The 26019-nt window shown below is 37.1% G+C and overlaps 2 protein-coding genes across 2 annotated transcripts in view; one reads left to right on the plus strand and one right to left on the minus strand.

Moving 5' to 3' along the window:
* The first annotated feature begins 324 nt into the window (after window positions 1-324).
* Window positions 325-7791, plus strand: LOC139964182 (uncharacterized). Its single transcript, XM_071965581.1, has 6 exons — window positions 325-1122; window positions 2569-2781; window positions 4593-4717; window positions 5141-5243; window positions 5951-6045; window positions 6557-7791. Exons 1-6 carry the CDS (start codon window positions 1064-1066, stop codon window positions 6661-6663), a joined length of 702 nt encoding a protein of 233 aa, XP_071821682.1. The 5' UTR covers window positions 325-1063; the 3' UTR covers window positions 6664-7791.
* A 5834-nt stretch (window positions 7792-13625) lies between these two features.
* LOC139964179 (protein odr-4 homolog) overlaps window positions 13626-26019 on the minus strand; it is a 42270-nt gene continuing 29876 nt past the window's right edge. The window contains exons 11-12 of the mRNA XM_071965574.1: window positions 19153-19266; window positions 13626-18042 (exon numbers count right to left, since the gene is read on the minus strand). Coding sequence (XP_071821675.1) covers window positions 17972-18042; window positions 19153-19266 — 185 coding nt within the window. The 3' untranslated portion in view covers window positions 13626-17971. The remainder of the gene's footprint in view (window positions 18043-19152; window positions 19267-26019) is intronic.

Consider the following 26019-nt stretch of genomic DNA (forward strand, 5'->3'; position numbering starts at 1 on the left):
GATGGAGTGCTTGTTACCACGAACGTGAGCCATTCGATACAGCGAAAGATTAAGCGTTCGTTAAATATATAATGATCTTTCTAAATAAGACATGTTTAGTTTAGTTTAGTAGGGGAAAAGGATCAGGAGGGAAACTCAAGTCCCCATCAAGGAGAAAAAAAATGAAGACACAAACACTCAGACCCGATTACATACAGATCTACTACTTTTATCGTCATTAAGTGTACGAAGCAGTGGCTGTTTGCGCAATGTTTAATATTAGGGCAAAGGGTGCAGACCAAAAGATAAATAACCTGTCAACTGTCACAGGTGAGAACTGAGAAGGTCTGTCAAAGTAATTGGTCAGCTATGCGATGAAAATGGAATGCTCAAGTCGAGTCCGTTATCATATGCAAAAAGTCTATCAGGGATTTCCACCACTTTTAGCATTGAATTGTCGCCGACCATTTTAAGTCTATTCTACATTAGAATTCTTAGGGAGGTGTATTTTAGCAAATGACAGAGAGTTCGATGTACGTTTGGAATTATGCGAGTCATTTATTTGTTTGCTCTCTCACAATTTGTTGCTAACATATGCATATGTAATGCACATGTGTGTGACGCATTGGCTTGTAAACTCGGTAAGTCTTATGGTGGGCCCGAATTTTATAATTGGCACTTGGATACACCTTACGAAGTAAAGTAACCTATTGTTGTCTGTGCAGATCAAGGGTCATTTTAGGTCAACAGAGGTCAAAGTCTGAAAACCTGAAGTACAAACGTCGATATCTCGAAAAGTAAAGCTTTGATGGACTTCATTCTTGGGATGTGGATCCATATTATTGAGTAAAAGAATTCTATTGCTTTCTGTAGAGATCAAAGTTCACTTGAGGTCAACATATGTCAATTTATAATCACAATAGTTCCAAAAGTAACTTTTGATGAACGTCACACTTGGTATGTGGATCCGCCTTGAAGTCAAAGAATCACAAAGCCTGTTGGCTTTCTGGTTAGTCAGTTTAGTTACGTTCTACCTCAGCCTCCACAAAAACAATTTCCGTGAACTCTAAGTCTGATGTGACACATGGATGAAAAGAAAGGAAAAGAGAGAAATAATCGAGACTTTGACAATGACCATAGCAGGTATGCAAGGTTTATGATAAAACTTTTGAAAATATCGCATTTCATACACACACTTTCATTAGAAATGTTTCTACAAGAAATGGGTGCGCACGTAAGTGTTGATATTAGTTCCACGAGATACGTTATACATACCGACTAGCCGACGTAGTATGTGTAAGCTTGCACAGGGCTTTTATTTGCTGTAACGTATTGTACTACTAGTCAAGCCCGGAATCAAACTAGACTTGGAGCACCTGAACTTGAGACACTCCAGTCGAGTAATGACATATCCTCGCCAACTTCCAAGATGGCACAGGCTAGCCTACTGTATTTGTTCCGGTTGAAACTATCAATTTTACCTTCTTTTAACTGTTAAGTTAGAATTTGTGGATAAATTATACAGAGATCCTACAGACATTGACCTATATATGCTCTTATCAAATTTTGAGTGTTGTGCACTTGATTTGCGACCTTTCCTACTCATTTTCCATTGGAATCCCATTCTTATCCAAATCGACAAATGGCCTATTGAAGCAACCAACTCAGAGATGTATACTAGTTCACTATGAATACAAAGTCAGATAGAGCAAGGTTATGGTGTATCTGTTGATAAGTCAAGACAGACTGTTCCATAGCTATGTTATGTACGTTATATAGTAATGGTTGAGAATTGGTAGATTTAGTAGCCTAAGTACTGTAAAATTTCAGAAGTCTTTTAAGGTTAATCCCTCTATGAAGTAGGAACTTTATCAATAGCTTACATCCAAGTCTACACGTCATACAAACACATTTGTAAAGTATTTACATGTTTTCTACAGTCATTAAAGTCCCTTTTGCCTTGCTTCTGTGAATCTGACATATGATCTGTGTACAAAGCTACTGATTTCAACCTTTTGTTGGATTTCTGAATTGTCATTTTGAAAAAAAAAGAAGCTTGTATGGCTATGAATTTTCCCAAAATTATAATCTGTAGACTAATGTCTTAATGTTATAAGCAAAACCTATCAGTATTTAATTGGGCTTGCGGATGGGTTCAATAAGATCAGAATGATAGCTTAAAAAAAAAAAAAGACCTTAAACTCACTGAGCTATTGTAGCAATCCTCAATGACTTGGAATATTATGAAGAACCAGAAACCACAAGGAAATACTTTTGAAAACTTCTAGTAAGTTTCAGAACCTCCAAAAATTGTGGCTAATACTGATGACTTTTGATTCCTTGAACTTTTACCCCATGTATGATCTCACATTCATCAAATTTACAGTATAAATTCATTGTGCATTTATTACAAGTTTTTTAAACAATTTGCCGACATGCTGTGAATATGTGCATAATATATAGCAACTTCTTCTGAGTGGGATGAGTTGGTACTTTTAAAGATAAATTGTACAGGGGTACACAGTTACTACATAATCACTCAGAAATCCACCAATTTTGTGTTACACAGTTTTGTTTTTTAAATTTTAGACAAGTTTTAAGTAATATGGATCAACAAAGTTTACCAACTACAAAAGATATCCTTGGGGAGCACCTGTTTGGTAAAGTCAGTCTACTGGAACCTAACCATGCTGAGCACATTACTGGAGTCTTACTGGGTGCTTCTAATGAAGACATACTTCTTATGCTCGAAGACCGTGCCTATCTTCAGTCTCAAATCGGGGGTGTTAAGAGGGTGCTCAGGTAAAGTAATTACACATTCTTTTTACTCTTATCAGAACTTTTCTGAACTAATTCAGCTGAAGAATATTTAATTTTTGTGCAAAGATAATCCAAAAGAAACTTTAATTTTTGGCTGATAAAAGAGAAAGATGCAATTTCTACATAGCATGCTACAGATAGGAACAACTGATCATTTGAAAAATTTATAACTGAATTGAGAGTTTGTGACATATTTACTTGAATCAAGCAGGTGTGATGTCATAGTGGCACACTGTCAGCAAAATGTTTTGTGTTGCTTTATTTTTCACTTTATAGTTTTAACCTTGGGTTGGATACAGTTTCAACTTTACCCAAGGAGTTAATGAGGTGAACAAAAATACCAGTGGTTGTAACATAATTTATATTTATCTTGGGATCAATCCCAATTTTGAATTAGGAAATTGGATATCAAATTTTGAAGGCAACAAAAGTATATGACATCACACCTGTTCCTTTCAACTTTCAGTTTCGTATGAGATGCTTCAGCTTCGAAAGTTGTTATTTAAAAAAAGGGCAGGTAGAACTTGGGTACAACATATAACCCGAATCCAGGATGCTCAAAACATGTAACTCTTTGATATTTCAAAATTTAAATTTATCCCGGACTATCTTTTGAACACTGAAGGCTGCTTTCACAGTGATATAGTCATTTATGTTGAGCTGCCATGTGTATTTATATATCTACACATTAAGTCTTTCCTTTGGGTAGCCCTAATATTGCCTGAAAACCACTACTGTTGTACATGTATTCTCAGAGCTCCCCTTGACCACCGTTAATATTAGGAAATTTTAGCTAAATTATAGTGACAAGGGATTTCCCATACTTCTTGATTCATTTCGCACTGAAGCTTCTACAACATAGATGATGACAGAACGTACCAGCAACTTTCATAAAAAACACCCTGCATTCAAAGTTCCTGCATGGATTTCACTCAGCACAGTATCGGTTGAGTTTAGCGCACAAAGGCATACTAATGGGTGTGCTGAGAATTGCACTTATCAAAATGGGTTACTTGGTGTTACTTCCTTGTCTCTTATAATCAAACCTTGAGGACTAAGTTAGATAAATCCCTTTCCCCCTCCCCAACCCCTACCCAAAGAAAATAGACTTTTGGGAGATATCAGCAAATGTATCCAAATGTAGCAACAAAAGTAAATAAGTGACTTGCATTTGTCTCAGCATCCTATAGATCATGATTTAAAATTCATGAAATAGTCTTTGTTTTCTTTTTTATTTTGTCAGAAAAATTTGATTTTCATCTTTGAATAACTTTTAATGTGAAATTAAGAACAATTTTGAAGACAAAGAAAGAACTATCACCATCAGTCCACAGTGGCGCAGCGTCCATACAGTCAGGGGGGCGGATGCCCCCCCAGACAGACTCAAATGGACTGCTGGCGCCCTTTTCAGCTTTTTACCACATTTTACTTACTCGTGATTATTGAGTTTTTTATTGCGCTCACATCTACCTATTGACATTTGTCACATTTTCTTGCTGTAATTTTCTGACAAAATGCTCTAACGGCTATTTATTCTTCGTTTATCTGCAAATTAGCAAGGCCCGGAAAGGGCCATTTCCGGCAATCTAGGGAGTATCTTTACTCAAAAATATTCTGTACGCTCTGCGCCAACCTGCGGTGGCACTCCGTTTAGATAGTGCCGAAAGCGCCCCTACAGACCATTCTCGCCCCCTCTGACCATTACCCCTAGCTCCGTCACTGTCAGTCCAGACTTGTTTTTGGGAGACTTTGACATTATGATTGTATGAATTCTTTCTCTTCTGGTCTGATAGGATGCAGGATAATACTGAACCCAAGACTGTTAGTTCATACGTTAATCCTCAAATGGAAAAAGTGGCAGAAGAACTTTTTGTTAAAGTGAGAGATTTCACTGAAGACAATGCAGCTAAGATAACAGGTGATTTTCAATTTTTTTTTTTTTTTTCCAAGATGATTGTATATTCCACTTATGACCCTTGGCAAAATCAGTGATTACACATTCAACGATTTGCACCGTATCTGTAATATTTTTTATTTCAGTCTGAGAAGGCAAAAATGGTTTCATTTTATTTAATGGTTTATTCTTTGTGCATACTTGATTGCGTGTGTGAATCGCTTTTGTTCCTCCAATGGTTTGTCTGTTCATTCGTTCATCCATATTAGTGGTTGAAAGATGTGAACCGCTGTATCTTTGTTAGTAGTATAAGACTGAACTTGTTATGGATGAGAACTAAAAAGAAAGTAGGATCACTGGTAAATAGGTAAAATATTACAGTTTTTGTTTGGTGCCTTATTTGTTTGACTTTGAACTTGTCACAAGTTTGTTTGTTTTCACACACAGGAATGATACTGGAGTTGGATTCAACCTCTGTGGAGCATCTTTTAGAATCTCCAGAAGATCTTACAGATGCAATTGATAAGGCTATGAAGGCCTTGAATGACAGGTTAGTTACAAGAAAAAGATAAGAGCATTGTTAAATGAAAAGGAGTTGAGAGCGAAAGGTGATAGAGGGTCCAGCACAAGTGGCAATGAGTAATCAGTAAATCTCCTGATTCTAGCCGAATCATGGACTCAAGTCACTTACATTAAAGCTACAAACTTGTTTGAGTCACATGACACTTTTGAAATTTAGTCACTCCGCTCGGGTTGAGATAATTTGATTTTAGTCGAAGGTGAGATTTATTATTTATTTGAACAAAAGGTGGAAGCATCATTACTTTTAAGTTTAATGGAAAGTGAAATTGGATCAAAAGTAATTTTTTTATCACATGAAAGGTGAAATAGGACCAAAATGAGTTTACATGAAATGAGAGGTGACATTGGATCAAGAAATCACTTTTTATCAAATGAAAAGGTGAGATAGGATCAATCAAGTTGATTTTAGATGAAGGTTGCAGAGGATCAAGATTAACTTAATAGTTTACATGGAAGGTGAGATAGGATGAAAGTTTTCTTTTATTTCATTAAAGTTGGGATTAGATCAAAGTTCTCTTTTTCTTAGCTTTCTTGTGAAAGGAAGGGCGTAGAAAGACATTTTATGTGCAAGAATTGTAATTAATTGATATTACAGACAAGCATGTAAACAGCAAATGATATTTCATTAAACTGCTAATCAATCCAGGCTGTTACTATCAATGGTTTTATCGACAGCGATCACCAACACAAAGCAGAAAAGTCATTACTCGCTGAGGAGCTCTACCTGAAGGTTGAGCAACGACAGCCTGATATGGCCTCAGAGATAACAGGTAAGAGCTGGTCTGAATGGACCTTTAATTAATGAGGAATCATTAGCATTTGAATTCAATGCAATGTCCAGACTTGGCAGATCCAATTTTCAAAAGTTTCCTTTTGACAATAAAACTTAGCTGCAAATAACATAACTTTACTCTAAACAAGGTACAAAATGAAAAAGATGTTGCACTTTTTTGGACATACTGCGTGACAAGGATCACACCGAGTTTCACTTGATAAAAACTCTGAAAGCTGCATGGAAAGGATTCCGAAAGAAATTAGGCTTTTAATTTTAAAGTCTGATTTGTACCTTTCCCTGTCAGAATTGCTATCAAAAACATCCAAACAGGAAAACTAAAGGTAGACTCACAGCTAAGTAATTTAAACCTGTGGTCAGAGTTAGTGTTATTAATCTGGACTTTTCGTTAGAACCGAAACTTTGCCTTATTCTTAGACTGAAATTGTTTCCCATAACTTTGTTTAACAATATATTACAACTTTTGTATTTTTGTATTTTTTGTATAGGTATGCTTTTAGAGATGGACACAAGCAGTCTCCAGAAGTTACTTTCAGAGCCTGTCCTTCTGGACTGTAAAGTCGCTGAAGCAGCTGCAGCACTGAAAAGAACGTAACACAGGCTTCTGCCGTCTTCGCCGGTGATTCTTGACCAAATTCTCGTCGCGACGAAAATAGTCACTTCCTCTTGCAAAAATTGTTCCGTGGCTCTAAAAAGAACAGTTTACAAGTATCGTGCCTTTCTGTTAGTCATTTGTCCCAATCTTGTTCACCTCTTGAGGAAGATTAGGATGACCTCACCCGAGCAATAGAAGTATTTCAAACACTTTCAAGATTGTGTGTTGCAGACTTGTAGCAAGTCTGTTTCCAAACTTTGTATTCCATGATAGTTACACCCCTCTTGGATTTGCACTGGTACCCAGCAACATCTCTGAAAATAATTTAAGCTGATCGCACTCTTGACAGGGTAATTCTGATTTCTGAGTCAATAATATATAATCTATAACTAATATTTCTAATGTTGAGGCATATATTATTAGAAGATTTGACAATTAACTGAAATCTTGTTTCTAACTCCTTGTACAACCCATAATACAGGTGAAAATACTACAAACTAACTTTAGAATTGCCCCAAAAACGGCCAATTGGCATTTGATTTAGCACCTTTAGCATATTCAGTTTGGTTACCAACAATTTTACTGACTTCGGTACGGCACCCTTCCTTCTGAATCCAGCCAATTTGCAAATTATGATTCTAGCTGGAATATAATGATTCTACCCCCCCCCCCTTCCCCGGCCATCACAAGAAACTAGCACCATCAATGCTGGTACCCATATTATTCGGGACACTTTGGATAAGATTATATGTACTGGTACAAACCTATTAGGTTCTTCTACTTATTCTTAAAGCCATGTAATCAATAACCTCCTCTAACCAATGGGACATTTTTACTTGTATTCATGCTGTCTATTCATTCTGGCCACATATCCTGTGTATAGTGTTTGTTTATATGAGGGTAAGACAGAAGAGACAAGTATGGTAGTTCCATTGTTATATTTACTATGAAGACTGTCAAGAGATAACTGCTGTCCTACTTTTTTCTCGGTTTATTTTGATGTTTTTTGGGGGTATTTCAGGGCAAAGCAACTCTCTTTGCCTTGGGTGAGATTAAGAGCTTAACCAGGTGCAGGCATTATTGCAACATATATATCTATATATAGAAAATATATTTTCTGAAACGTTTCTCCTTATTTGTCAATTATGAGTCATATCTTATTTCTCTGGTTTTCTCTCTATATATATATATATCTCTATTATATATATATATATATATATATATATATATACATATATATATGTATTAGATATATATATACATAGATATCTAGATTATAGATATCTAGATATTTTATACAACAACAATAATTTGCAGGCTGCCCAACACATCCTTATCAAAATTTAGGACGGTGTATATAGGACGAAATGTAAAAAAAGAAAAAAAAAAGAATTAGGACTGGATTGGAAAATATAGATGGTAGAAATAGAGCATAAGTCGGGTTTAAACAGACATGTAACAACTTTTACAGCTTTTTTCTCTAATACTGGGTAAGCAGATGTGTGAAATCCAAAATTCCAAATCTTACTTAGACCATATTTCCTCTCTACGTAAATCTCAGTTGCTACCAAAAAAAAGAAGATTTTCCATAATTGTTGACTTTCACAAACACACAGGTAGTCTTTACACTTTTACAAAGCCTACATTTAAAAATTCACAGGTTGCAAAGGTAAGCTAGGGGGGAAAAAGTAGGAAGAGTTAGATTTTAATTGATGGAATAATTTGGAAACATACAGATGGTGGAAAAAAAAGAAATGAAAAAGAATGGAAAAGCTAGCCTGAAGTCAGATCTGTCAATCGGTGGGCTTTCCTGCTGTTCAATAAGAAATATTAGCCTATGTTACACATTTTCACAAAATTGTAACGTGACAGTTTCGTGAGTGTCAAAGATTTGTCACAAGGGCTTAAAGACTGGTCTTAACAAGTCTGTTTCAACTTCTAATTCTCAGGGGATAATTGTTTAAGTTTTACAGGTACTTAAGTAGTAGACAATATGCCATTTAAGATATGAATCTGTACAGGAAAACTTCTGTCTGGTGTAAAAGCCAGTCATAGTTGAGAGCATCTGTTGTGTGTTCTTATGGCAGTGTTTATAGCATATTTGATTGATGGCCCACTGGTATGACATGCCATCCACATTCTTCTGTTTCCTGGAATACTGGTATGGCGGTTTTTTTGTTTACTGACAAAATTTATAGTGATGGTTTAATATATACATCAGATTATAAAATAGTTATATATCACATGATTAAGTAAATTTTACCAGCTGCTTGTTACCAGTTTTGGGGCACTTGAAACAAGTTCATTGTGCCCTGCAAAGCAAATGGAGTTTAATTACTGGAGCCAAATTGAGAGGACACCGTAGGAAGAACAACAGGGTTATGATATCATATTAACCAAATGGAAACAGCTTCAATGAGATAACTTTGTTGGAATCGTTATACAAAAATATGTCTCGATAAAATAGATTACCCAGACATTTTAATAGCCATTAATACTATCAACTTTTACCTGGAAATAAGGAACTGCTTCAGACTCTAATATACAAGACAGGGTAGCAACGTAGTTATACACACACTTCAGCTGGTAGCAGTTCCAGTATAAGACATCTCACCATCGATATGCAGAACAGAAAACAGAAAACAAACTAGAATTTTGGAGCCATACTGTCTCGTATTTATGTAATAAAAACATTTTGATATTGGTATAAACTGAATTATTGCCAATTAAAATCCTTAAGTTTGATCCTCCAGGAAAAAAAGGTCAAATGTTCTTCAAAAATTATTCTTTCTTATACCATTGCAGGATTCTCCTTAAAACGTGTCATATTTAGCAGTTGTTTTTTTTTTCTTGAGGGGGGGGGGGGGAGTAAGCTGGCAAAGCATTATTCAAGAAAATTCAAACTTTCCTTTTTGTAAGAAATGTTTTTCTGAGGATACATAAATGACAACGTACATTACAAAGAAAGATAAAAGAAGCAAGCTCATTTTTTGTTGCAGTTTAACAAATTTCCAGCATTAATTCATTCAATGAAAAAAATTTACATCAAATTGTTTTGACACTTCCCACATGTTAGTGAAAACCCTTCCCTACCACTATCTGGGTTGCATCGGATAAAATTTGAGTGTGCACCCTGGTTTCCACGGGTGTGCAAAGGCACTGTGGCTTCTGACTGGCGCTCCCCAGCAAAGATATGGCTACATAGGGATCACCTCTGGTTGGGGGCTGGGTCTGTGACTCAGAGGTTCGATTCTCGTTCTAGCCATATTTTCATCGCACTTTGCCATTGTCTTTAATTTCCCAGTCAGTCTTCTGCTATTCATTTTCTTGTACAACAAACATCTGTGACGGGACAATTCTTTAATTCCAGGATATTCTGCTGTGATAAAGCAAAGGACCATTATAACCAAGGACCATTATAACAAAGGACCATTATAACCAAGGACCATTATAACCTAGGATCATTATAACCCCCATGATGAAGCTTTACAGTCCAAATAACAAGTTAAACAAAGGAAAAGTGTGAGACCAGGGGGTGAGGGATGGCCCGGGAGGGGGGAGGAGGGGGGTGTCTTACCAGTCTTCCCCAATTATAAAATTCAACCAATATGTAGAGGGTAACACCACATCCACATCGCTAGCTGAACATTTTGTCCCAATTACAAACCACCTAACTTTTTAGAGCAACCTTTTCTACTCAGTAGTGGTTATTGATAAGATTCTTGGGCAATCTTTCCCAAGCTAGGTTTATTATAGGTGCCTTCATACTCACTACTGAGTCGCTTTATGATAGCTTCACTCTAGAAGGATGGTATTGACCTGCTAGTTAAGGGCATGCATGCCTGCCTGCATTTTTTTTGTTGCCTTCTTGGAAAAGTTTAGCGTTAGTGTTAGTGACTGGCAACTGGATATTCTGACAAAAGTTAAACCCTCTTCTCTCGTTACGTACTTGTAGCGATATCAATTTTCTTTCTTTCTTTCTTCTTTACTTGATCTAGAATTTCAAATAACATGATCAGAACAAACAATATATTAAAATGCAAGACGTGTCAAATTTGTCATTTCCCTCGTTTCGAGAGTAAAGTCCAATACTTTATGCATGTTTACCTCGTGTACTTTGGGTGTCACAGGCATGCCTGCATATATCTGTGATTTCTTCCTGGAAAAATGTTCAAAAGTCGTCCAGCCAGGTTGTGATCTGAAGATTGTAACAGAGCACTAACCAGAATATCTAATAACATGATAGATACTACTTGATTTTCAAATGTCAAACAATTGTCACATTTGCCCTTCTCATTTTATACCACAAAAATTTCAATACATTATTCAAATTTTGACTTTATCGTGGGAAAAAAAAATACCCTAACGGGGGGAGGAAAGTTGTTTTAACACCAGGAAAGGAAGCCGAGGGGAAATATCATGATTAATAACCTGTTTTAACTGGATAGGAAACAATTCAAGGGACATTTACCTGGATAAACTGAAGCCAATATTTTTATTGGCAGTTAACTGTCATTCAAACTATTATTATTTGAGGTGAAATTTACACCAGTTTTACCAGTGTGATATATTCATGGTCTTACAACTTCAGTAGTGGACTCTATACAGTATTGAACAAATAAAATTCTCTATCAATTGGACTTGATGCTGTTTTTTTCTTCTTTCTAGGCTAACATATCTATATGGCAGTCTTACCAGAAAATTGCATTTGTTTTATGTTTAACAAGTTTCATTGAACTGTACACAGCTACAGTGGCGTAGGAAGGTACTTTTGAGTGGGGGGGCTGAAGACTGATGGCCGGCCTGGGGGAGGGGTTTAAGGGGAGGGGTTGTCCCCCTTCCCGTTTGGATTTTTTTGCATTTCCAGGTAGCCTCAGATGCAATTTGGTGCAATATAGTACACTTCAACACCCACTCCATTTTGTAAACTTAATTTTGTATTTTCACCAGGCCTTAGATGCAATTTGGTGCTCCAAATGAGATTTTTTTCTCATTTGGAAATGAAAAAGGGGTTTTCTGACTTGCGAAGCGGGGGGGGCGGAATGATACTTCCGCCCCTCCACATTTTTCACTGGGGGGCTGGCGCCCCCCCAGCCCCCCCCGGTTCCTACGCCCTTGCACAGCTAGTCATGATTGTGTTATTAACGATTGTGATAACTGTGGCTCAGAAACAGGGAGGAGGGGGTGGGGGAGGGTATTACTGCTAAAAAAGCAGTGAATAAGAACAGTTTACTAAAAGGTTAGAAATTGCAACACAGGGTGCAAGCTGAATTTCTCCTCTATGTGTCTTCATATTTTGAAAAAAGTTATGTATGTAGCTAAACTTTAGTACCACAAACATTAGTGAAGGAAAGGTCTGTGCACCCCTGGCCACACTGCCCATATCTTCCCCCAGTGGCATCACCCAGGGGTGGCCTGGGGGGGACGTGCCCTCCCCAAAGAATTGTGTACCCCCAGGTGCCCCCCTAGATGCGATTTTGTAGTGTTCAAAAAAATACAAAATTTTTTACCTGCCTCAATTGAAAACATAAATATCGGACAGACTTAAGCCAAAAAATTATTGAGAACAAAGTTACTTCAAATTGCAAAATACAGCACCAGATTGCATCTTAGGACCCTTAGCCCCCTCCCCCAGGATGGCATTCACAAATAAACATTGTGCCCTTCTAATTAAGTGCTGTGCCCCCCTAGATTGAAATGTCTGGCAACACCACTGTCTTCCCCTGCATTACATTGCATTCTGTCCTTGTTGTGATGGAGTCTAAAGATCTGTATCATATTACATTACACAATTTCAAGTCAGTAACCAGGCTTTTCTAGTGTACTTCGGGGGGGGGGGGGGGGGAGAGGCCTTAACTTATCTGAAAATTATTTCACTGAAATGATGGGTGGGGGGGGGGGTGTGATTGGAGATCATCAAATCATTTGATAATAATTTTCCCATTCGGTAACCAGCTAAATGGACTAAACTTTATCACCATTTGAAAAGTTTCCACAGCAATACACATAAAATAGACAAAAATATGCAAAGATTTCCATTTCCAAAGATTTTCCATAAATTTAGCAACAATTTTGAGAACTGATATCAGAATTACCTGTCTTTTTACAAGCCTTTTAAGAGAAAAGAAGATACCAGGATATACAGGAAAACTTAACTCATATAAAAACTAAAAAAAAAACAATATATCCCAGAGTTGTAGGAGTATGTCGTGATCAAGTTAACATTAAAACATTCTTTGGAGTAAAATGTAATGATGCTCCTTTATAAAGCGTGACTCACAGGCACATGTTGATAAATGCATTCACGTAGACTCAATAGCATTAAACTGAAGACCTTTTGTACCCGCTTTGAACATTCTTGTACTGTAAGACAACTAGGTGGTTAAAACACAGTGAGTTTTTCACAATTAAGGTTTTCACAAGGTGCAGTAGGGCACAGACAAAAATATGCAAAGATTTCCATCAAATTTAGCAATAATTTTGAGAACTGATATCAGAGTTACCTTTCTTTTTACAAGCCTTTAAGAGAAAAGAAGATACAAGGATATCCTAACTCACATAAAAAAAAATATAAAAAAATATCCCAGAGTTGTAGCAGTATGTTGTGATCAAGTTTACATTAAAACATTCTTTGGAGTAAAAATGTAATTATGCTCATTTATAAAGCCTGACTCACAGGCACATGTTGATAAATGCAATCACGTAGATTCAATAGCATTAAACTGAAGACCTTTTGTACCCGCTTCGTAGTCTTGTACTGTAAGACAACTAGGTGGTTTAAACACAGTGAGTGCTCGCTCTTTGGAATGAATTCAAAATGTCACAGTGCCAAACTTTTTTCGTTGATAATCCGCAAGAGACACTGGTATATATATATCATCCAATATCATATTACCATTTCCGATAATTCCAGGGACCCATTTCTGACCTGGATAACTTTTTGTTCAATTTTTTTATTGGGGGGGGGGGGAAGGTGGTAATACTATACAATACATTGCAAATGAACTTTGGGTTAATTTGTTAGTCAAAGGAAGTAGTTTCTTTTCTTGGGCAGTGCCTAGAGAGATAATAAATAATCGCTTCACAGTCTTTAAGGCCTACTGCAAATACTGTGGCGGAACTGAATCGAAACTAGTTTGTCACTCCTCGCCATGAAAAGGTGGAATCCCCGCATTACACCATGGGGGAGGGGGAATGTACGGCTCAAACTGTTAGGTGCCACCTAATCACAAATGAAATTTACCATGCCCCTCCCCACCCCCACATACCCTAAGGTAGGAAGATACATAACTTTTTGACTTACTGAATATAGTATTATTACTTTCCCCCTCCTCCCCCCCCCCCCCACAATTTCTGCTGGAAGCTGAAATAAGTTCTTGAATGATGACCAGCATTCCGTGCCCCTCCCAAAGCTGCTCTCCTCCCCCTAAACTTCTAAAGTTCTGGCAACACCGCATTGGATTGCCAAGAGTAAATGCAAGGTTACAGTCTATGTCATGAAAATCTTGTTATTCAGTTTACATTCCACCAAAAGATGTACCATATTTCCTTTTTTACATTCCACCAAAAGATGTACCATATTTCCTTTCATAAAACAACATTTCTTGCCATCTATCAAAACAAAATTGGCCGCCCCCTGCCTGCCAATAATAAAGTTTTCCCCGCAAAACCTGCCATCAAAATTAAAACAAGAAAGAAATTTTAATATAACTGAACTGGTGTTTTTTCTCCCCTTGAAGAACAAGATGATTTTGTTCTCTGTCTGCATTTGAAACCCCACAGGACAAAAGTGTATTCTACATTGTATTCTATATATAGTATTCAACAGTGTATTCTATAGCCCTATTGAAACTAATTCTCCTCACAAAGGGTACTTTGTTTTACCTCGTCTTGTTCATTTTGTAATCGTCCAAGAATGTTAACAGACGATAGGATTCTCATGAACAGCATCACCAAAGTCGATCAGTGACCTCTTAGTTGACCTCTTAGTGACCTTGAATGGATGCCGAGAAGAGCGGAAAGTAAGTTGCAGTTTTCGTTTGCTAGTTATTCTTAATTTTGAGGAAAGAGATTAGGTTGCTTTCATGAAATTTCCTGTCAACGGAAATGGTATCGCGACTAAAGCGGATGCAAGGAAAGGGTTATGGTGATGAAGAATATTATTTAAACAATCATTTGAGAACAGAGAGGTTACCGACAGGGTGAATGAAAGGTTACGCAGAAGGTCAAATCGAAGTAGAGCTCAATGTAGCACCGTACTTAATCGAAAATCATCTATGCACCCTCGAGGAAGTGTCTGTTCAAATAATACAGCAGAAATATCAACGCACAGATCATATTCCCATTGAAATATGACGTTTTGAAGTACGATGCAAGTTACATATGCTGCATCATTTGAATTTGATTTAAGAAGTCGTCTGCACTTTTTGTTTCCAACAATTTTTTACAGACCTGCCAAATATATGAACTTTAACAAACATGACATCATATTTGATAAAAGCCAAGTGGTATTATTACCCAATACAGGTCTTTATTACAGCAGGTTTCCTGTTCCCAAATAGAAAGTGACAAATCCCAAATTTGGACATTACCACACTACAATAATAGTGGTTTAATTTCAGTCCAACATATCAACCTGAGAACTCTGTATAAAATATTGGATGCTCAGATCATTGTTGTTCTATCAACCCTATGCCTGATGCTAAGAGGAAGGGAATGGGGTAGGGATGGGGTTCAAGAGGGGCTGGGATAGGGGAAGGGAAAATTTACCTGCAAGCATGTAATGGATTACCACAATAGATGCTTACAGAATAATTGACTTAAAAAAGTTGCCAAATTTGTGGTTTCAGAGATTTATTTTATTATTTTGCAAACTTTTCAGAATCTCCTCTACACTTCTTATAAGTGTGATACACCTTCATCAGTTTCTGTTGTGGAATTAATTCCCTCCTATTCCAAAATAAGTTTTTTTTTAGAAATTTGTGGGATACACACAGTTATCTAAACTTATAAGCACATTGTCCCTGCCCTCCCAAGCTCCTTCCCTTCCCCTATCACTCTCTACAACATTATAAAAATTACAAATTATGGAACTGTATTTTACAGGTTTGAATAAACTAGACCATCCAACATGTTTCTTCCCAAACTTCATTACTTTATCCTTCCCATAAATTCCATGTCTGTATACCTTCTCTGATACCACATAATATTTAACCATAACATTAACCAACCTTGTTGGTACTTAAATACGCCATATGAATGCTGACAAGCATGCAAAATAAGTCCAAGATTTAAAAAGCAAAATGAAACTTTTAACTAATTACAGATTGGGGAATGTTCCCCCCAAATCCTCTGTTTATTGCACTTACAGGTTTAAGCCTATTTGATACCTCTATCCTTATTACATTTCCTTTTACAAGTAGGCTACAACTTTTCATAATGATATATATATATGTTGAAGTGGTTGATTGCTCAAAATAAAATTCATCTCCAATTGACAAACTGTCAAATGCCTGCGGTGTCCTTCCTGCTATTATATACAATAATAAAAGCGACAGAATCTTGCGGTTAGACCCTTAAAGGGACAATCCTGTGGCATAAATTGGATCATATCAAAAATGTTCAGTGTAAACTGTTTGAGTCACTGCATAAAAATCATGTCATTTATCAATAAGTCTGGCAATGGCAGAGCATAATAAAAAAATCATGACACCAACTCAACTGGTAATGTTTTCGGTTTTTTTTTTATAACATAGAGATCATTTCTTCATTGAAGGAATGCATATATAATCCTCTGACACAAAAAAAAAAAAAAAAAAAAAAAAAAAAAAAATTAGTATTTCCATGAAGTCTGAAATTCATTGCCACTGAGCAAACATTCCAGTGGTATCAGATTTCAGGGAGAAATAATCTACCGTGTCGTAACGAGTGACGATGCGAGTCCCTTAAGTTCAAACTTGACGTGAATACTCAAAATGAGTATATGTCACTTTTTTTCCCATAGAGATAAAGAGAGTGAGACGACTCTATGACTCGGTTTCAGCCTGAAATATCACTGGTAATGACTAAGACTTGACCGCAAAATGAAATGACTCATTTAAAAACTCTGGAAATGTACATTAAAATTACAACGGGCAGGTAACTCACTTTAAATAACATTTGCCATGACGATTTCACAGATCACCAACTACGAACCATTTCCTGGGGAAAGGGTAGGGCTTTATAATCCCTCAAGAAATGACCATTTTCAGGGTTTAACAATGAGTTAGTGAAATGAAGATTTTAGGCTACTAGTGTGTCATATTTCCCTCTTCCCTGTAAGCTTCATATAATTGTCTGCCACAGGAATATACCTTAGATTAACATCCCTGTGTTCCTTTCTTCATTCGTACATGGTTATCTATGCTGTGCTCATGATCCCTGTGTTCCTTTCTTCATTCATACATGGTTATCTATGCTGTGCTCATGATCCCTGTGTTCCTTTCTTCATTCATACAAGGTTATCTATGCTGTGCTCATGATCCCTGTGTTCCTTTCTTCATTCATACAAGGTTATCTATGCTGTGCTCATGATCCCTGTGTTCCTTTCTTCATTCAAACATGGTAATTTATGCTGTGCTCATAATCACTGTGTTCCTTTCTTCATTCATACATGGTTATCTATGCTGTGCTCATGATCCCTGTGTTCCTTTCTTCATTCAAACATGGTTATCTATGCTGTGCTCATGATCCCTGTGTTCCTTTCTTCATTCAAACATGGTTATCTATGCTGTGCTCATGATCCCTGTGTTCCTTTTTTCATTCATACATGGTTATCTATGCTGTGCTCATGATCCTTGTGTTCCTTTATTCATTCATACATGGTTTTCTATGCTGTGCTCATGATCCCTGTGCTCCTTTCTTCATTCATACATGGTTATCTATGCTGTGCTCATGATCCCTGTGCTCCTTTCTTCATTCATACATGGTTATCTATGCTGTGCTCATGATCCCTGTGTTCCTTTATTCATTCATACATGGTTATCTATGCTGTGCTCATGATCCATGTGTTCCTTTCTTCATTCATACATGGTTTTCTATGCTGTGCTCATGATCCCTGTGTTCCTTTCTTCATTCATACATGGTTATCTATGCTGTGCTCATGATCCCTGTGTTCCTTTCTTCATTCATATATTGTAATTTATTCTATGCTCCTCTTTTAGCTTTTTCTATTATCCATGCAGATCTGACAACCCTCTTTTATGTTAAAATGCAATTCAGAATGGCTTTCTTGTACATCCATCTTTTTTTGAGTTGAGGTCAGTTGAGGTCAGTCTTGACTGAGGGCGAGGTATGACATCCCCACTGCTAATGCCCCTCCAACTCCAGCAAAAGCTAACCCTGGTGGAAAAAAGGGAAGGCATGATTTATTAACGACACAGTTTAAAATGTAAACTCAAAAGGAATCACTTTTCCCTGTGCAACTTAAGTACTTCTGATTGTTGGTAACAGGGAATCCCCCTATGCTTATGTGGAAACATAAAGCTATTTTTTTAAATGTTTCACACATTTCCTACAAAAGGGAGGAAGCACATCTCACTGATATGATAATGTTCTGAGGGATGATATTTCCACATCAAAAGTATATATGTTCACATTCATGTTGATGAAGTCAACAAATATGTGGCTGATCTGCAAATATGAATGTTGCTATAAAAACGACATATACACATGAAAAATATATGCTATCAGTTTGTGAAATTTTGATAAGCTTGAAGCCAAGATCACATATTGTGAGCCTTTTGGTGTGCCTACAGAATCTTAACGAGAGACTCACCAAGTACTGTATTATGGTTCTCTGTGAGATCTGTACCAACCATGTAAACATGATACATTCAAGGTGTTTTGCATGGTTGGTCTTTACACATAGAAACATATACAGTATTTACAGCGGTGACATAGCAGTTTATATCTACAAGATATACTGTAGGCTTTAAAAATCATTGACAAGAGCATGGACATATATCTCTCAGTACAACATGAATCTGGTAAGCTTCTTTGGCTTTTCATGATTTCTGAGTAAATTTAACAAATGCACAACAAGTTTCATTTCTTAGGGAGGGGGAATTGGGGGAAAGCTTTTCAATCTAGGGAAGCAAGCACCATATCTTTTCAAAATGAAAAAGATGTGGCTGACATTTTTCTTTAGGAGGGGAGGGGGGAGGGGGGAGGGTTAGGGCAAGACAAATAATTGGGAATCATCCCATGTCCCTTCCCACCATGGCTACGCCAGCGACCCATTGCCACGTAAACTTCACTTAAGGGCAGAGGTATCTCAAATTTATTATGGCTAGTATCAAGTGCTACTTTTGAATCTAGCACTATTTTGTTCTTCTTACAGACCTCATCAATGCCCCCCCCCCCCACTAATTCTCCCTCCCCTCCAGCCAGTGTCCCCGATCTCCAAGCATGTAGCTCTTCCGATGACGCTATTAGGTTGAAATTTCTTACCAGCGTATCTCAGCAATTCTCCACCTCCTCCTGGTTTGTTGAGAAGTTCGTCAAGGTTAGCCGCCTCTGACGAATGAGAGCTAGCCGTCTCAATTTGTTGCAAGAGAGAATCATCTGTAGGAGGGGGAAAGGGGGGACAAAAATAGCAATCTTGACAACCAGTTTGTTAGTTATATAACGTCATAAATGACGGGTGATACCACGAAGAACAAGAAGAAGCTTAAAGCAGCTTTCGAGTTCAGCCGGCAAATTTTTCCAAACCTGTCTGGTATTACTCAATTATATAAATTATTATTAGATTTTGCCCACTAAATGAATGTTCATGAGTAAGTAGTTAAAGAACTTGATTCAAACCTTCACCATTTTGTTGTCCAGACACTTTGTATGGTAGTAGTTTAATACAAACTACATGAAAATTTCCAAAAAAATTGAACTGTTTACTACACTTTTTCAACAAAATAAAAATTGGCTAGTCAAGCCAATGGGCTCTATTGATATGAGAATTTAGTATAAAATAGCATAGAACCATTTATCAGAATCAACTCAAAAAGCTGCATTAGAAGAAAATATCCAACAGACAATTGTTGTTTTGATATATTCTACAGAAATAATATAATCCGTCTTTAAACAAAGCAGTTGTGCCAACTATGCTGAGTATTATTCAGAAGAAGAATTCACTCAGTGAAACTAATAAAGTCATTCTTTGTTTGAAATGTATTAACGTTTTGCTCAATTAATGGGTATACAACAGTCCCATTGGTTTTAATATAAGAATGCAACTAGAAAACTCAAAATTCTTGGTTAGTTTGACACTATTTGAAATATCAGTTTGACTAAGTCAAGATATTACAGGTCTGTTAATAATCAAACATTACCAGAACATGACCTAGTTAAATTAAATGTAAAATATATCTTGCAATGTTCAGTTTCTTTGCTGCCTTACTTTGTTGAAATTTTATTATTATTATTTTTATTATAGATATTATTTTTCTTCCTGGTGAGATTTTCATGTAATTATCAATTCTGGTGTCACAACCACATACTCGGCCCTCGCTTTCCTTTATGAATATAATAAATTTGATACAAAGAGCCTTGGAAATTTTTCTATTCGGGGATCTTCCCTAAATACACCCTGTCTCTGTCCCACCCAAACCCCTCCTCCCCCTCCCCTTCAAAACTGCCACGCTGGCATCATTGATAGAGCTACAAGGCATACCTTACAAGGGACTTGGATAGATAGGCCAAGAAATAACCAATCAGATAAGAGAAATTATCAACTTCCTATAGGGAAATTCCCTACAACCTCTCACTTTTCTTTCTCTCAGAGCAAAGTTCTATGTTTGCAATGACGTCAATGATAGACCAGTAGCATTCTTTCCTTTTAACATGACATGATGATCTCCCCCTACTCATTGATAATTATTACAAGAAGATCAATTTCTGTGTAGGGATATTCCCTGTGCACTGGGTGCGTGTACCTATTAAGACCTTTCCCGCGAACTAATTGCACCGACATCAAACAAGTTGCATGCCTTGAAAGGAATTGGCAAATTAAAATCTAAGCTAAGAGACGTCAAATAGGGCGTATATGTCGGGCAAGGGGTTACCCATTTCGTGATATAGTAGAAAACTATTTGTAATTGGGAAATTCCCATCTGTGTCACTCGGTGTCCGCTTGCAACACTGATAGACGATATTCAGATCTTAATTGAAGAGCATAAAATTATTAACGAACAACATAAAAATTAATTTTGATATGGTTACACATTAAGTCATTAACAAGTCCCAATTACTGTTCAGGTCTCAAAACAATCTGTTGACAATGGCATTCAGAACACTAAAATATTCCAGGATACATGGTAATTAATACTTGGTTGGGGCTTTGATGTAATTGAACATTCTGGTGATTTGGCTATTTTATGAGAAAAGCTTAATTATTAATCTTAGCATAACTTCAAATTAACCAAATACATAATGTTTCTGGGATACTAACAAACAAGTCTGCATTGTCATGTTTGTGTCTTAATTTCTGTAAACAAAAATATCTGCTTTCCAAGTCCTACACACTGCGATACAACACAATATGAAATATTAATATGCACATACATATGAACCCGTGCACTGGTATAATGTTAAAGGAATTTTTTAGTGAAAAATGGGATCCAGTCCTTCCGGTCATATCATTTTTTGCCTTTGTATCGCCCTAAGCATTGCCTTACGATGAATTTAGTTTCTGTGATAGAGTGCTTGAAATGTTGGCCCGTCCTGCCAGGAAATTGGAATCTAACACTGACTTACTGTACGTCGAGACGTGATGTCAGTGCGGCACTTTCAGTTTAGCTTTGAGACAATACACAGGAATGTGTACATACTTCGCTTATAAACGGATGTGAATACAAAAGATCTCACTCTAAGCTTGGCCTTGATACAATACACAGGAATGTGTACAGACTTTGTGTCTGGCTGTGATCCGAACAATCTTTCAAATAACAAATATTGGAACAAACATATTATGAAGAAAACCATTTTAGGGAATTCTGGAACGTTTTAACTCTCCAAAACATTGCTGACTTGCAACTTTACCTGGAAATTTTCATCTAAGAGTTATATTATTTTCAGAAATGTTAACTTTCCTCGCTACAGTGTAGCTTGCTAATGATAGCGTCCCTGCAGCCCCCGAAACAAAGTGCCGCAATGACGTCAAAGTCGCTCATCGTTCTCCACTGTTCAAAAATATATTAGAGTAAGTTGGCACAAGGTTCAAAAATTCACTTCTCCTAAATCCTAAAATGAAAAATCCCCGAACTAGGACTGTGGCGACGAAAAAAGTATGGAGTGTTTTTCATATGTTCCCAATACACTGTCACTAAAGAATTCCTTTAACTTTAAAAACTCATTAGGTAGAGCAGGCAGTACCCCCAGTCTATGGGCATGGTTTGGCATGACTTGCATGATAATATAAATACTATTGATAAGTGTTCTAGAATGCATGCAGTTACTGTACAATACTCAGTAGCCACAGCATGGCTTTGACCTAAATACATATTCAGATCAATTGGCTTTCAGATCAGAAAGAGTTTAGACTGAATTATGAGTGGCTTTAAATCTACTAGCAGATCATTTCAGATCAAATTTAATCTCAGTTATATCCATCTCCATACAGGTGTGTAATTGCTGACCTGCAGAGATGTAACGTATAAATTAATACCGTGTACACATTGTAGCGGGAAGCTATGTGTTTCCCCCAGGGGACACATGGACATGGTGCACTATAGTGTCCCGAGAGCAACAGTATGAATTGCGCACATTTGGCTGGGAATGGGTGTGACAAGTTACCAATGACCAGGGGTTAACTATTGTACTGGCTCGAGATGGCCTTGGCCTTGATACAAGACTTTATAAACCTGTAACTTCTTATATCACTGTAGTGTCCCGAGAGCAACAGTGTGAATTGTGCACATTTGGCTGGGAATGGGTGTCACCAGTTAACAATGACCAGGGATTAACTGTTGTACTGGCTCGAGACGGCCTTGGCCTTGATACAAGACTCTATAAACCTGTAACTTCTTATATCACTGTAGTGTCCCGAGAGCAACAGTGTGAATTGTGCACATTTGGCTGGGAATGGGTGTCACGAGTTAACAATGACCAGGGATTAACTGTTGTACTGGCTCGAGACGGCCTTGGCCTTGATACAAGACTCTATAAACCTGTAACTTCTTATATCACTGTAGTGTCCCAAGAGCAACAGTGTGAATTGTGCACATTTGGCTGGGAATGGGTGTCACGAGTTAACAATGACCAGGGGTTAACTATTGTACTGGCTCGAGACGGCCTTGGCCTTGATACAAGACTTTATAAACCTGTAACTTCTTATATCACCGTAGTGTCCCGAGAGCAACAGTATGAATTGTGCACATTTGGCTGGGAATGGGTGTCACAAGTTAACAATGACCAGGGATTAACTGTTGTACTGGCTCGAGACGGCCTTGGCCTTGATACAAGACTCTATAAACCTGTAACTTCTTATATCAGAAATGCCATGTACCCCAATCTCATGTTACACTATAGACAAAGACAGGACTCGATAGTAACGAAACAAGACATTAAGAAACATTATTTAACTCGAGACAAATCACGAGTGTAATAAGTACTTCTTCAAATTAATAATCCAGACACAGACTATGTCATTCAATCCACAGACTTCTGAGGTGTGTTTTTGGATATTTAATCTATTTTTACGACTTATTCAATTACACAATCATTACAGACGTCATTACACAATGTCACCTGATGCGTTCAAAGTAACAATGATATTCATTTTATTTATTTAATTATTTACTGTTTTCCCCTGAATACCTGATACTGTTGCAGCAAACACTAATAAAAGCAGAGTACACATTCAACTTCTCTATTTATTCGTCAGAGTTGTTAAAATAAGTCATGAGATGATTCAAGATAAACATAATGGGAAATACTGGTTTCCATCCTTGAAAAACAACAAAACTTGTGAATTTTATATAAATATATTCATGGATGTGCTCAAGAATATCTGAGTGCTGGGCGGATTTTTGATCCACGTCCTGGGGAGGGGTCTCAATGGTGGGGTGCCCCCTCCCTTTGGAAAAGTTTTGAAAATGAAGTATGCTTAGATGGCAAATGATGCTATATTTCCCTATTCTGGTGCCAACTTCTGGTTTGGTAATGTTCAAAATCATCAACAAAAGTGCCGGGCGCAAATGTTTAAAATACTGTTTGTGCTAGGCGGCATTCAGAACCCGGCACGGGCACATCCCTGTGTATATATAGTTTTTCAGAGGTAAAATATTTGTCAGAGAAATGTTGATCTACAGAGTACAGTAGGTTTCTAGTACTGATCAAGAAAAGAACAAAACCTCAGGAAAACACTTTGTTTTGAGTTTCAATATGATTAATAACTAATAATGATAATGAAAACTTCATATAACAGTTTGCTACAAATTTGGCAAATGGATTACATGTCATGATTGAACCCATATTTTAAAGTCATTTGATAACAATGAACCCGGATGTGTTGAGTGATGGTGACAGGCAGGGAATATTTTTTATTTTGTGTAGCAGTTTTGAAGGTTGAATGCTTTTGGTGATAAAAAACAAAGATATAAAATGGGGTACTAAGGTTCTAGAAGATATATAATAAGGTACCAAGGTTCCAGAAGCTATATAATGTGGTACTAAGGTTCCAGACGACATATAATAAGTTACCAAGGTTCCAGACGCTATATAATAAGGTACCAAGGTTCCAGAAGCTATACAATGAAGTAATAAGGTTCCAGAAGCTATATACATGAGGTACCAAGATTCCAGAATATTAAACGTACCAAGGTCCCAGAAGATACAGTATATCATGCGGTACCAAGGTTCCAGAAGCTATATAATGAGGTACTAAGGTTCCAGAAGCTATATAATGAGGTACTAAGGTTCCAGAAGCTATATAATGAGGTACTAAGGTTCCAGTTCAAAGCTATATAATGAGGTACTAAGGTTCCAGTTCAAAGCTATATCATGACGTACCAAGGTTCCAGAAGCTATTTAATAAGGTACCAAGTTTCCAGAAGATAAAGGTACCAAGGTTCCAATAGATATATCAAAAGGTACCAAGGTTCCAGAAGCTATATAATAAGGTAAATAGCTTCCAGAAGATATATAATAAGGTACCAAGGTTCTAGAAGATATATAATGAGGTACTAAGGTCCCAGAAGCTATATAATAAGGTACCGAGGTTCTAGAAGATATATAATGAGGTACTAAGGTTCCAAAAGCTATATAATGAGGTACCAAGGTTCTAGAAGATATAGATACCAAGGTTCTAGGATATATAATGAGGTACTACGGTTCTAGAGGATATATAATAAGGTACCAAGGTTCTGTGGGCAATAAACTGCCGTACATCTATGCATTCGTGTCTGAGGGTTTGCTCATTTCTTACTAGCATTTGGTCTACAATTTACCATGTTCCCTGAATTTTAAGAACAATTTTTCAGGAGTCAGGAGTATATATGTTAAAATATTACATAATATCAAAAACTATTTCGGTTTAATAGGAATCTCATTCAGCTTCTCCATATTTCTCCCCTTTTCTTTCAAAGGCAGAAATATCTGAGGAATGTAGGTTAATATATTAATACAATACTTCCATGTAACCAACTCACAAGCCAGCAAATTGCTAATTTGTGTACACACAGGAAAACAAATATTTTGAAACTGCTCTTTCCCTCACTTCTTTTGACAGCCATGGAGGTGAAGGGAAAGTGGATGATTCCCCCCCCCCCCACCTGCTCCCACACACACGTTGTTGTGTACGACCTCTACAGTTGTTTTAATAGTTTTCAAAATGGGAAAGTGTGTCAGGCTTTCTCCAGATGGGAAAATTCTCTTGGCCCTCACCGTTCACGTCCTTCCTATATTCCTATTCGGTGGACATGAACTTTTAAATTGCTCGCTCCGGGATAGCAGGTTAAGGTGTCTACATTGTCCTACATACACGTGTGAGGCAGGATTGATTTTACGGCGCCAAAACGAAAACGGCTCTGAACGATCCATGAACCCCAACAACAAAATTGATTTGAAAGTAAAATGCTGCTACAGCTGTACTGTGAGCTCAGACTCTACGGTGCTTTCACTGCTTCTGGAAACTTCCTGGCTATTGAATTGATTGTGTTATAAAATACTAGACACTACAAAGGCATTTATTGTGGTGAACCAGTCTTTGGAAGGATATTGCAAAAACACGAAAAATAAATTAGTCATCAGTAGAAGAATTAACTAAGGAATGTTGTGGGACAAAGTAGACAGTATCAATGGATGTCAAAAATATATTTATGAACT

The sequence above is a fragment of the Apostichopus japonicus genome, chromosome 22 (assembly GCF_037975245.1).
Source record: "Apostichopus japonicus isolate 1M-3 chromosome 22, ASM3797524v1, whole genome shotgun sequence".
In the NCBI taxonomy this organism is placed as follows: domain Eukaryota; kingdom Metazoa; phylum Echinodermata; class Holothuroidea; order Aspidochirotida; family Stichopodidae; genus Apostichopus; species Apostichopus japonicus.

Coding starts and splice junctions, on each gene's coding strand:
- LOC139964182 (XM_071965581.1), top strand. CDS start 1,064: ATGGATGAAAAGAAAGGAAAAGAGAGAAATAATCGAGACTTTGACAAT. Junction 5,244..5,950: donor ATGAAGGCCTTGAATGACAG/GTTAGTTACAAG, acceptor TTTTATCGACAG/CGATCACCAACACAAAGCAG. Junction 6,046..6,556: donor TATGGCCTCAGAGATAACAG/GTAAGAGCTGGT, acceptor TTTTTTGTATAG/GTATGCTTTTAGAGATGGAC.